This window comes from Cucurbita moschata, unplaced genomic scaffold (genome assembly GCF_002738365.1).
Source record: "Cucurbita moschata cultivar Rifu unplaced genomic scaffold, Cmos_1.0 Cmo_Scf00004, whole genome shotgun sequence".
Lineage (NCBI taxonomy): Eukaryota > Viridiplantae > Streptophyta > Magnoliopsida > Cucurbitales > Cucurbitaceae > Cucurbita > Cucurbita moschata.
In genome coordinates, this window is record NW_019268520.1 from 4,649,450 (window position 1) to 4,660,952 (window position 11,503).

Genomic DNA, 11,503 nt, shown 5'->3' on the forward strand with positions numbered 1-11,503 from the left:
CCACCACCATCAACACCACCATCACCATCACCATCACCATCACCACCACCACCACCACCACCACCACCACCACCAGGACGCTACATATTCACCGAGTCCTGGAACAGAGGAGCACAAATATGCACCGAAGAATGGGATCTCATCAGCTCCTGAAGCTGGTTCATCCCCAGTGGAAAGTCCAGCTTCAAAGAAACGAAACTATGAAGCAACTCCGCCTGGTTTTCGATACGGATATAAAGGGTTGTCAGCAAAAGTCAGAAAACGATCTCATTTAGGCTCTATTCTGTCTCCAAGCAGTCCTCCATCGTCGCCATACTTACGAGTAGGCCTACCAGCACCGGTCACGGTTTCTATATCTGCTTCAAGTCCACTGCAAGGGGTAGCTCTATCTAATGTACAGCCTCCAGAAAAAGGCGACAGAAGTGCCCCTTCAGTCTTGCCACCACAATTTTCTTGTGAGTATGCCATCCTTCATTCTCACATTGTTTCATAGCTCCATCAAGAAACTATTAGTAATGGTTCGAATATACCGACGCGTAATGGAACGGACTCTGATTAGAACCTACTAGAGGAATTTCTGCATCCGTTTTTAACAGATTCAGATAGGCGAAGAAGCCAGACTGGTTAGGGAGTTTGTAGTTTTTGAAAATTAAGTTTATAAGCCAGACTGATCGTGTTGTAATCCGATATGTTGATTTGCAGTTTCTGTAGGCGTTCGTGTTCATACAATTCGATGGACACTCGGGCTGTTTCTTGTTGTATGGCATGTATAACCAAGGAGATAGAACCTACATGCGTACTTCTGGGTAACAACAGGACTCGTAATCGATATCAGAGTTGTGATAGCGATAGCGAGACCGACGCAAAGGCGTGCTCCTGCTAGAGTTGATATTAATGTAAATATGAGATGAAGCAAGTTATTAGGAGATGCATTTTTCCAGGTCAAAGTCACAGAGGTGGCAGGCCTTGTGTTGTTTTTCTTCTGCAGAAAATGTAAAGTAGAGAAGAAATCAGCAAATGGATCTTGTTCTCAACTTCTTAATCAACCAATCACAATTTTTCACCCCCGTTTTTTTAATTTTAATATCCCCGTCTCATATTGTCGGTCTCTTTGATCCTTTGGCAACGTTCATCTGTGTCAACGTTCATCCTGTCTCATGTCGTCTGTTTCTTCGATCCTTTGGCAATGATGATCTTGTAAATGATTTTTTTTTTGTCAACGTTCATCCCGTCTCACGTCGTCTGTTTCTTTGATCCTTTTGCAACGTTCATCCTGTAAATGATTTTTTTGTCAACGTTCATCTCGTCCCATATTGTTTGTTTCTTTGATTGTTTGGCAACGTTCGTCCCGTAAATTATTTTTTTGTCAACGTTCATCCCGTCTCATGTCGTTTGGCTTATCCATAAATTATTTTTTGTGTCAAATATAATAAAAAATTATTTTTTGGATAATTATTTGATATTTTTCTAATATTTTTCGTTTTTGTAAATTAAATTTGTTTTTAAATATAGTTTTTAAAATCCAAATAAATAATAATAATATTTTTTTAAAAAAAATTGGTAAGAATTTAAATGTTAAATGGTTCTGTAATGGAAAAAGAGGAGGGAATAGTTTTTGAAAACTTGAAGGGTATTTTGGTCAAAGAAAAAGATTAGGGAATTTCTATATAAAGCTCTCTTGTGAGTCGAGGACTTTCTTGACCTGCTTGTTGTTCTCGTTGAAGTTCTTTCCTGATTGCCATGGCGCTCACCATCGTTGACCGTGAAGATCCCTCCGGTTCCCACAATTACTTCGACGTTACTTTCGAATCCGATGAGCCGATTCTCACTTTGCTCACCATTTCACCACTCATGGTAGACGATTGGATTTCAGAAACCCTCAACACTCAAACTTCCCCTCTCATCGTCGGCCTCGACATCGAGTGGCGCCCTAACATTCGCTCCTACGAGAACCCCGTGGCCACGTTACAACTCTGCACCGGCCGCCGATGCCTGATTGTGCAACTGATTTACGCACCTGAATTCCCTAAATCTCTGTATGAGTTTCTGGAAAACGAATCCATCAGTTTTGTAGGAGTCGGAATCGAGGGGGACGCTGAAAAACTGAACTGTGACTACGGATTGAAAGTGAGGAAGACGGTGGATCTGAGGAATTTGGCTGAGAGCGTTACGGGAAGAAGAGAATTGAAGAATGCGGGATTGAAGAGTCTGGCGAAAGAGATTTTGGGGAAAGAGATCCGAAAGCCGAGGGGCGTGACGTTGAGTAGGTGGGATCAAGAATGGCTTACTCATAATCAGATTAAGTATGCTTGTTTTGATGCGTTTGTGTCGTATGAGATTGGAAGGCATTTGCAAGCATCATCCAGTTGAAGAACGAAATTTGAGGATTCTTTGTTAGGGTTCTTGCGATGAACTATGTTTGAGGTTAGCGATCATGTAAGCAATCACTGTTTTCTAATATTGCAAATCAAATCATTGCAGATTTGAAGGAAAAAGATTAAAAAGTTGGATCTCAAATTTAGAATAGTTGAAATTGTGTTACAAATTTATTCCCATGGATCAAAGACCGGCGGCATTTTCGGGCCGTGGAGGGCAGCGGTGGCCGATGCAGAGCTGCAAAGTGGCTATGGAGTTTGGTTAATCTGCTCAAGGATTAAAACAATTTCTCCCTCTTTCCCTACCTATTTCTCCTTCCTCCGAACCTGCTCCGTCCTCTATCTATGGCTGACACCACCGTCGCCGCCGCCGTCGCCGCCACCTCTTTTTTTCTTTTATTTTCTTCTCCTTCCCTCTGCCTCTTCAAATTTGGTTCAGAATCTTTCAATCATCCCCTTAAACTTTAAAAATTGAAGTGAAATTATCATTTAATTTTTTATTTGGAAGTGACAAATTCAAATTTTTATACCGTACTAAAAAAGATTTTGAAGTTCCATTTTAATTAAAAAATATATATATATATATTCAAATTTTTATACCCATTAATTGTACTAAAAAAGATTTTGAAGTTCCATTTAAAAAAAAAGAAATATATATATATATATATATATAAAAAAATGTTTGTGTAGGTATAATTAAAATTATTAATATACATTCAAATTTAAAAGTAATTATTATTTGAACTAAAAAATAATATAGATATTTAAAAAAAAATCGAATATTAATAACTTACGAATACTTAAATATAAATATCCTTAAGAATTTTGACCCAATTTTTTAATAAGGAAAAGTGATATTTGTTAGTGAAGGAGGGATTTCGTTCTGACCCAATTTTTTAATAAGGAAAAATGATATTTGTTAGTGAAAGAGGGATTTATTGAAGGGTAGATGAGATGATTGAATTATGAAGAGCAAGAATACTCTATATATATAGAATACAAAAAAATATTTAAAAAATCTACCTAAGAATCTACGGAAAATTTGGTAACGGTAAATAAATCAAAACAAAATCTAATCAAATCAAAACAAAAACAAATCACAAACTAAATCTAACTCCTAACTACTAATGGAGATTTAGTTAAATACTCAGGGACAACAATTTAAACAAAAACAAATCACAAACTAAATCTAACTCCTAACTACTAATGGAGATTTAGTTAAATACTCAGGGACAACAATTTAAACAAATACGTGATATTTAAAGCTATTAACCAAAAAAAATGAAGAAATTTTATAATACAAATGAACTATTTAGAGTATAGGTTAGTTTGTGCTGATGCTGTCCTCCCAAGTCCCATATCGAGCACTGAAGCATCCCCCACCAGCACGTTGAGCATACTCAGATACCACAGAGCGGGCACATTCATTCCACGCCCTTGCATATTCTTCAAGAGACAAGCAGTCCGGGACAGTGCGAAGGAATGCGCGTAGCCTCGACGTTGCTTCGTTCGACAGCTCTCTAAATTGTTCGTCCACATTGCTATAACCATATGCAAAGTAAGGAATAGGTACAAGAAAACAAGTGCCATTTAAACTCATTATGCCTTATCAGTCTTACCCGCAGTCTGTGTTAAACTTGCTTAGAAATACAGGGTACTCCTCTGGATAATCAAGAGGCACAAGCAGCTTCACAGAAAGCACTGGCAGCTTAACAGGGTGAGCTTCTGAATTTTTACTATCAGTTACAGCACGATACGAGCATCGAAGAACAGTGCCTGCATTGGCTAATCGTGCATTGAGATTTTCGTCCAAATCTAATTCCAAGACTGTTTCGATGAACTGCTTGTTTATGTTTCTCATTTCTTCTAATAAGGCATAATCGGACTGCAAAATTTTAAGCACACAAAAAAGGAAAATTAATAACTGGGCAGAAATATCAGTTTCAATCAGACTATATAGATATGATGTATACCAGTTTCTTGAGCTTAGTTCTTTTTGATATAACTGTTGGTCCAGACTGAGCAGTATCACTGCGAGGCGATGGCATGTCGTTTAAGGCCGTTGCGTTTATTTTGCGCTTCATACTATTTGAGGAACCACGTCTGTCGTGCGACATTAAATGAGTGGCCTTTGAGTGACACCATGGTTCTGTTATAGAGTCGTTCATATTTACAACTGAACTTATTTCCAATACTGCCTCTCTCAATGCTTCATTTGACACAGATTCAACCTGCAAAATTTGTACTATCTCATAATCAGCTAATAGGAAGAGCATAAGGGAAAAAAGAAGAAAAAAAAGATCATCCTATGCTAATCCATTAGATCGTGCAAATGCTGTTGAGGATTGTCGGGAGGGAGTCTCACATTCTCTAATTTAGGGAATGAGTTTATAAGTAAGAAATATATCTCCATTGGTACAAGGCCTTTTGGGTAAGCCCAAAGCAAAACCACTAGAGCTTATACTCAAAGTGGACAATATCATACCATTGTGGAGAGTCATGATTTCTAACAAATGCTATTCTTGTACACAACGTAGACTTACCGCTTTAAGTAAGCGACTTTGAGGCTCCGTTGCTGTTGACAATTGCCTATTGCTTCCGAGATTAGCAGGTTCTGGGAGCGGAGAGGTAGTTGCGCTAGAGCTTCTGATGTTATGAGACTGGAGTTCAATTTCTGGCTTGATGTTTACTGAATGTTGGCTATTCTGCGACAGATTATCCTGAACCCAATCTGCTTCTGACCTTACTGAACCTTTTTGTCGTAGTGGCGCTATAGATGAAGAACTACCAGGAGAGACATTTGCAGCCCAGTTCACTGGTTGAAAATGGAGTTTCACATTATCACTTTGCTGAACTGGGTTTATGCGAGATCCACCAAGGCCGGGCTGCCCATGTAGGGAATGCTGCTTATTAGCAAGATTCATATGACAATTCTCAAATAATTTCAGAGTTTTCACAATTGTTAGCAAACATCCATAAAACTCCTCTTTGGTGTGAGTTAAGATGATTCTATCCCTTGGCAATTGCAAAAATCGTATCATTTTTTGCAGTGAAACCAGGTGGTGCTGGATATTCCCTGTTTGTGCTGCCTACAAGAAGTAAGATCCGTCAAGAAAGATGACCAGAATACACGGAGGGTAGCACAAAAAGTGGATCAAATAAGGATGAAAGTCTGATGAAGATCAATTAATATCTGTCTTTATTTGAAATCTGTTTAGTACCTGCATATACTGTTGACACATCTTCTTGAAAAGAGGCACGCATATCTTCTTGAGCTGCTCCATCTGCAAGAACAAAAAAAGCGGCTTAGCACTTCGTTCAAATTGACATACAAAACTCACACCCTAACTTCCAGAAAGCTTCCATGAATTAATATAATAAAAAAATACCTCAGCAAATGCAAGATCATGCCAATCTTCTGAATTTGGAACTCCATTTGGAACTGTGCAACACAACATGAAAGATAAGCACAGAACATTGTAGATTGAAGCTCCATGTTTCTAAAGATACAAGTCATTTAAGTTGAGGAACCATCAAAAGAAAGAACATTAAGAACTATGGTGTTGATTTAGAATAGGAACTCTTAAAAAACTTAAACTTACCTGCTGAAGCTCCCATGGACTGGTGTTGCTTTTGCTGCTCTATCGCAGGACGGTGTTGATGTGAGACTTTTGAGGCCCAAAAAGCTTCACCAATCACACCCTGTACACAACAGCTTGACTTTCAGATCGCAATAAATATATATATATATTCAACACAACTCAAAGTGTAACTGAGAAGAGAATACAAGACACTCTAGGTTCTAGAGTACTCTATGCTCTGTATTTCTTGGGATGATAATCTAAGTAAGGTGGATGGGTATTTATGTATCTTTATTCCTAAAATTTCTAAATCGTTTTCCTGAAATATCTATGTATCTTTATTCCTACCATTCCTCATATAATTATTGGACTTGACCGGCAACGGATGGTATTTTAACAACACAAACAAATTACCTATTTACACACCTAGACCTAACCAAGATTTAATTATAAACAGAACCAAATACCTCTTTTACTTGGGTCAAATTCTCATTTGGCTGCAAGGTCAACACATTTGGATTTTGTGTGAATATTGGACTCACTAAACCCTGTGGTCCGCATGGTGAATTTAGTGCTTTCTGTGGACTAACAAAGCTTTGATTGTGCATCCCAATTTGCTGATGTGTCTGCCTGACATTCAGTTTTTGTCTCTGTAGTTGTCCATGTGGCTTTGGCCTTAACTGCTGAGTATGTTGCTGCGGAAGTGAATTAGGTACTGCTGGTTGTTGATATAGCGGATTAGGCACTGCCCGTTGGTGTGGCTGATTACTCATCTGTGGCGGAGGCTGGATTACAAATGCAGGACGAACTCGACTGCTTGCGCTTTCATGGCGATTTTCACTCCTACTCATCTTGCCGGTTACAGCATTCAAATATGCTTCCTCAGAGGCATAGACAGATTACTTATGTTGCAAATGTTACAAATTAAGAACTTAGAAGTATTAGGATCGCGCAACAATACACACATTCAATAAAGATGAACACAAATAACACAAAAGAAAAAGATGCAAGAGATTGATGGCTTTGGATAGGTACAAAATAGAACAGAGACGGGAAGAAAGTACCTTTTGAAGTACTGACCAAGAAGCACTCATGTATATATGGTTTTTGTTTACTAGGTTTAACGGATTTAACTACGAAATATAATTTTTTAACTGATTTAACTACGATAAAATATATCTCTATCAAATTTTTACAAAATATCTATCATATATTTTTCTACTCAATCTTTACGAAATATCTACCATATATCTCTACCAAATTTTTACTAAATATTTACATATATATCTCTGTCAAATCTTTACAAAATATTTATTATATATATCTCTGTCAAATCTTTACAAAATATTTACCATATATATCTCTATCAAATCTTTACAAAATATCTATTATATATATCTCTATCGGATATTTTACTATAAATAGTCATCAAGCTCCATATCCAACCATTCTCCAACTCACCAAATCTTTATCAAATATTACCCTATATATTTCCACCGCCGGTTTGTTATAAATAATGCTCCATATCCCAACCGTTCATCTCCATATTCCAACAATTCTCCAACTTGGAGACTCATCCAGTCAACAAGAATTTCATTCTCAATCTTCACTACACTACACCAATTGAGGCTTTGCACAACCTCAATGTTCCAACCTAACACATCTTGTCAACATGTTTGTTAGATTCTTTGCACCCTCTATTTTCTCCAAACACATCACCATCTTTCACTAACCTACGAGTAAAATGATATGGGTGTTTTATTTTTGAATGATAGACCGGGTTCTTCACCAACTATATGACATTCTGTACAAAGAATCTTCTCGTGTTACTTCTTGCCCAATTTTTCTAGATAGTCTGTCATCCATATCATCTCCTTTCCAGCTTCAACTATTTTCACATATCTCTTTTCCTGTCCATACTTCTTTTGGCAACTTAAACTCCACGGGTACTGATAACCCTCTTGTGAATGTTTGCTGAATCCACCACACCTCAATGGGGGTGAGAGTTCTCTTATTTATAATTATTTTCAGAATACAGAAATATGGTAAATTACAAATATTATGGAAATAGTAATAAAAGGAAAGAATAATAAATGAATGCAATATATTTGCCTTTAATAAGAGGGCAAATATGGTAACCCGTAATGTAAGGCAAATATCTAGATATTTGCCTTATAGTGACGGTCAACTATCCTTAACACCCCCCCGCAAGCTGAGCGTCGGATTTGAACGAACGTAAAGCTTGGATCTGAAAAATTCAAAGAGAGGTCGAGAAATACTCTTTGTGAAGATGTCAGCAACTTGGAGATGAGAGGGTACATATTGTGTGCGAAGTTTGCCAGCGATAACAAGTTCTCGAAGGAAATGATAATCTAGTTCAACATGTTTGGCCCGCTTGTGAGAAACGGGATTAGAGCTCAAAAAAATAGCACTTTTGTTGTCACATAAGAGTAAGGGCTGCTTTGAAATAGGGACCTTGAGGTCATGCAAAAGATGCGTAACCCAAAGAAGTTCAGCAGCGGTTGTGGCAAGAGCACGATACTCAGATTCACAGCTGGAGCGTGAGACAGTAGGTTGCTTTTTGGCACTCCAAGAAACCAGATTGTTACCAAGATAAATAGAATAGCCGGATGTAGAACGACGAGTATCGGGACAACCAGCCCAGTCAGCATCCGAATAAGCGACTAGCGTACTAGGAACATTGGATGGACGAAAGGTAAGACCAAAGTGGAGTGTTCCTTTGACATAGCGAAGAATACGTTTGACAGCAAGAAAGTGATCTGCAGTAGGGGCATGCAAGAATTGACTGACAGAATTGACAGCATAGGCAATATCTGGACGCGTAATAGTCAAGTACTGAAGGGCGCCAACAAGAGATCTGTAGAGAGTAGGATCAGAGAAAGGAGAACCATCAGCAGTCAGGTGTTGAGAAACAACCATGGGAGTGTGAACTGGTTTGCTATCGAGCAACTGAGCACGAGTAAGAATATCTCGAGCATATTTTAACTGACTAATAAAGAGACCATCAGGAGTGGGTGAAGCTTCAAGACCAAGAAAGTAACTGAGAGAACCCAAATCTTTGGTAGCAAACTCAGAATGAAGCTTGCGAGTGAAGCTGTCAATAAGAGATGAGTTGTTGCCGGTAACAATAATGTCATCAACATAAAGAAGCAAATAGATAATTTTAGATTGCTGATGAAAGACAAAAAGGGACGTGTCAGCGCGACTGCAAGAAAACCCAAGTGTGAGAAGAAATGAGCTAAAACGCTGAAACCAAGCACGAGGAGCTTGCTTTAAACCATAGAGGGCTTTCTTTAATAGACAAACATGAGTGGGAAATCGAGGATCAATATACCCAGGAGGTTGTTCCATATGAACACGTTCAATAAGAGTTCCATTGAGAAAAGCATTCTTGACATCAAGTTGTCGAAGATGCCATTTATTTGTGACTGCAATAGAAAGTACAACACGGACAGTGGTAGCTTTGACAACCGGACTGAAAGTGTCAGTGTAGTCAAGACCAGGAACCTGAGTATAACCTTTGGCAACAAGACGAGCCTTGAAACGCTCGACAGATCCATCAGGCAAATATTTAATACGAAACACCCATTTAGAGCCCACGATGTTGGTGTTGGCAGGGCGAGGAACCAAAGTCCAAGTATCATTTTGTTGTAATGCTCGAATTTCTTCATCCATGGCAGCCACCCAAGCAGGATTCTTAGCCGCAGATTTGAATCCTTTTGGCTCAGTGGATGCAAGAAGAGCAGAAAGAAGTCCAGATGAGCCCAAAATACCAAGATTTGCTGGATGACGAGTCTTGAATATACCAGCTTTGGCTCGTGTGATCATAGGATGAGTGCCCAAAGAAGAGAAATCAACAGGAGGTTCAATAGAGGTCGAATTAGAAGTCGAGGGTGGCAAAGTGGAACCTGCAAGAGAAGTATCAACCTGCACAGACTCATCTACAAGGTCAGAACAAATATCACACGGGGATGAACTGGATCGAGGAGTTTGTGGTGATGAAGTGGTAGGGGGGGATGAATCAATACGATGAAAATGTGGTTCTAAGAAATTTGAAATAGGAATAGAGGAAAGAGGTTGGGTCTGGGAGCTAGGGATAGCAGGAAAGTGGGTTTCATCAAATTGAGCATGACAGGTGATATATAGCTTAGTGGTGGTCGGATCAAGACAGCGAAACCCTTTATGAGCAGGACTATAACCCAAAAAAATACAAGGAATGCTGCGGGGAGAAAGCTTGTTAGGCATATAATCACGCAAATAAGGATAAACACGACAACCAAAGGGATGAAAATTGTCATAATGTGGAGTGTAGCCATAAAGGAGTTCAAAGGGTGACTTACCTCCAAGAAGTGGAGTAGGCAACCGGTTGATAATATAAGCTGCAGTGCTGAAGGCGTCAACCCAAAAACGAGAAGAAAGATGAGAGTGAAAGAGAAGGGCCAAGCCAGTCTCAGTCACATGACGATGTTTTCTCTCGGCACGACCATTTTGAGCAGGTGTATATGGACAAGAGAGTTGATGGTGGATGCCAGAATTACGTAAATGAGTTTTGAAACAAGTACTAGTAAATTCGGTACCACCATCGCTTTGAAATACCTTGATACGAGAAGAATATTGATTTTCCACAAATTTTTGAAATTGAAGAAAAATATCAAAAAAATCAGATTTAAATTTTAAAGGGTAAAACCAAGTGAATCGAGAATAATCATCAATAAAAATAACATAATAAAGGAAACCCGAATTTGATTTGACGGGAGAAGGACCCCAAAGATCACAATGAATAAGATCTAACACATGAGACGACCTACGTTCATTGCGGGAATAAGGCAATCGATGACTTTTCGCAAGCTGACAGGTATTACATAATGATGGAGAAGGCAATAAAGACGTAAGAGAAAGATGACCTTTTCTATTTAAAAAAGAAATAATAGAATGATTCACATGACCTAGACGAGCATGCCATAAATCATATGAAGCATGTAAAGATTTGTTTCTAAGGGCTGAAATAAAAGCAGAGTTGCTGCGCTCCAGCACATATAGCCCTCCATCTCTTTTACCGGTTGCCACCACCCTTCCTGTTTGACGATTCTGGATAGTAATAAGATTATTAGTAAATGTAACGGAGAGAGGAAAATCAGACGTTAATTTACTTATGGAAAGAAGATTTTTAGTGAGGTGAGGGACAACCAAGACATCTAACAAGTGAATATTTGGAACAGGAGAAAGAGTACCGGTGTGGGTAATGGGTAGGGATGCACCGTTTCCTACAATCACAGAGTCCTTACCCGTGTAATTTTTAGACTGATCCAAAATAGATGGGTCAGCAGTCATATGGGCCGAAGCTCCAGTGTCCAGAAACCAATCAGCAGTATCGGGTCCAGCAATAGAACATGACGTGTTAAAGGCTTCAGCAAGGTGAGCATGAGAAGAATCAGGTCGAACATACCGTTGGTTGCAGCGGTCAGCATAATGGCCCTCTTTGCGGCATATTTGGCAGTGAGGTGGTCGACGACCTTGACTTGAGTG

General features: G+C 38.9%; 3 protein-coding genes across 12 annotated transcripts in view; 2 read left to right on the forward strand and 1 right to left on the reverse strand.

The window, feature by feature from the left end:
- LOC111441963 overlaps positions 1-1,067 on the forward strand; it is a 5,262-nt gene extending 4,195 nt beyond the window's left edge. Inside the window, exons 5-6 of the mRNA XM_023079181.1 lie at positions 1-455; positions 703-1,067. Coding sequence (XP_022934949.1) covers positions 1-455; positions 703-773 — 526 coding nt within the window. The 3' untranslated portion in view covers positions 774-1,067. The remainder of the gene's footprint in view (positions 456-702) is intronic.
- Positions 1,068-1,693: 626 nt separating this feature from the next.
- LOC111441964 (Werner Syndrome-like exonuclease) lies at positions 1,694-2,549 on the forward strand. Its single transcript, XM_023079182.1, has one exon. The coding sequence runs from the start codon at positions 1,741-1,743 to the stop codon at positions 2,368-2,370; it is 630 nt and encodes a 209-aa protein (XP_022934950.1). The 5' UTR covers positions 1,694-1,740; the 3' UTR covers positions 2,371-2,549.
- Positions 2,550-3,527: 978 nt separating this feature from the next.
- LOC111441961 (mediator of RNA polymerase II transcription subunit 15a-like) overlaps positions 3,528-11,503 on the reverse strand; it is an 11,267-nt gene continuing 3,291 nt past the window's right edge. For 7 of the 10 annotated variants that reach the window (XM_023079177.1, XM_023079178.1, XM_023079175.1 and 4 more), the window contains 8 exons: positions 6,424-6,858; positions 5,978-6,077; positions 5,765-5,817; positions 5,597-5,659; positions 4,919-5,464; positions 4,349-4,606; positions 3,995-4,260; positions 3,528-3,916 (listed from right to left, as the gene is read on the reverse strand). In XM_023079177.1, the coding sequence (XP_022934945.1) occupies positions 3,700-3,916; positions 3,995-4,260; positions 4,349-4,606; positions 4,919-5,464; positions 5,597-5,659; positions 5,765-5,817; positions 5,978-6,077; positions 6,424-6,807 (1,887 nt within the window). In that variant the 5' untranslated portion in view covers positions 6,808-6,858 and the 3' untranslated portion in view covers positions 3,528-3,699. The remainder of the gene's footprint in view (positions 3,917-3,994; positions 4,261-4,348; positions 4,607-4,918; positions 5,465-5,596; positions 5,660-5,764; positions 5,818-5,977; positions 6,078-6,423; positions 6,859-11,503) is intronic. The other 3 variants (XM_023079180.1, XM_023079179.1, XM_023079172.1) reach the window with 3 other exon arrangements.

Coding starts and splice junctions, on each gene's coding strand:
- LOC111441964 (XM_023079182.1), top strand. CDS start 1,741: ATGGCGCTCACCATCGTTGACCGTGAAGATCCCTCCGGTTCCCACAAT.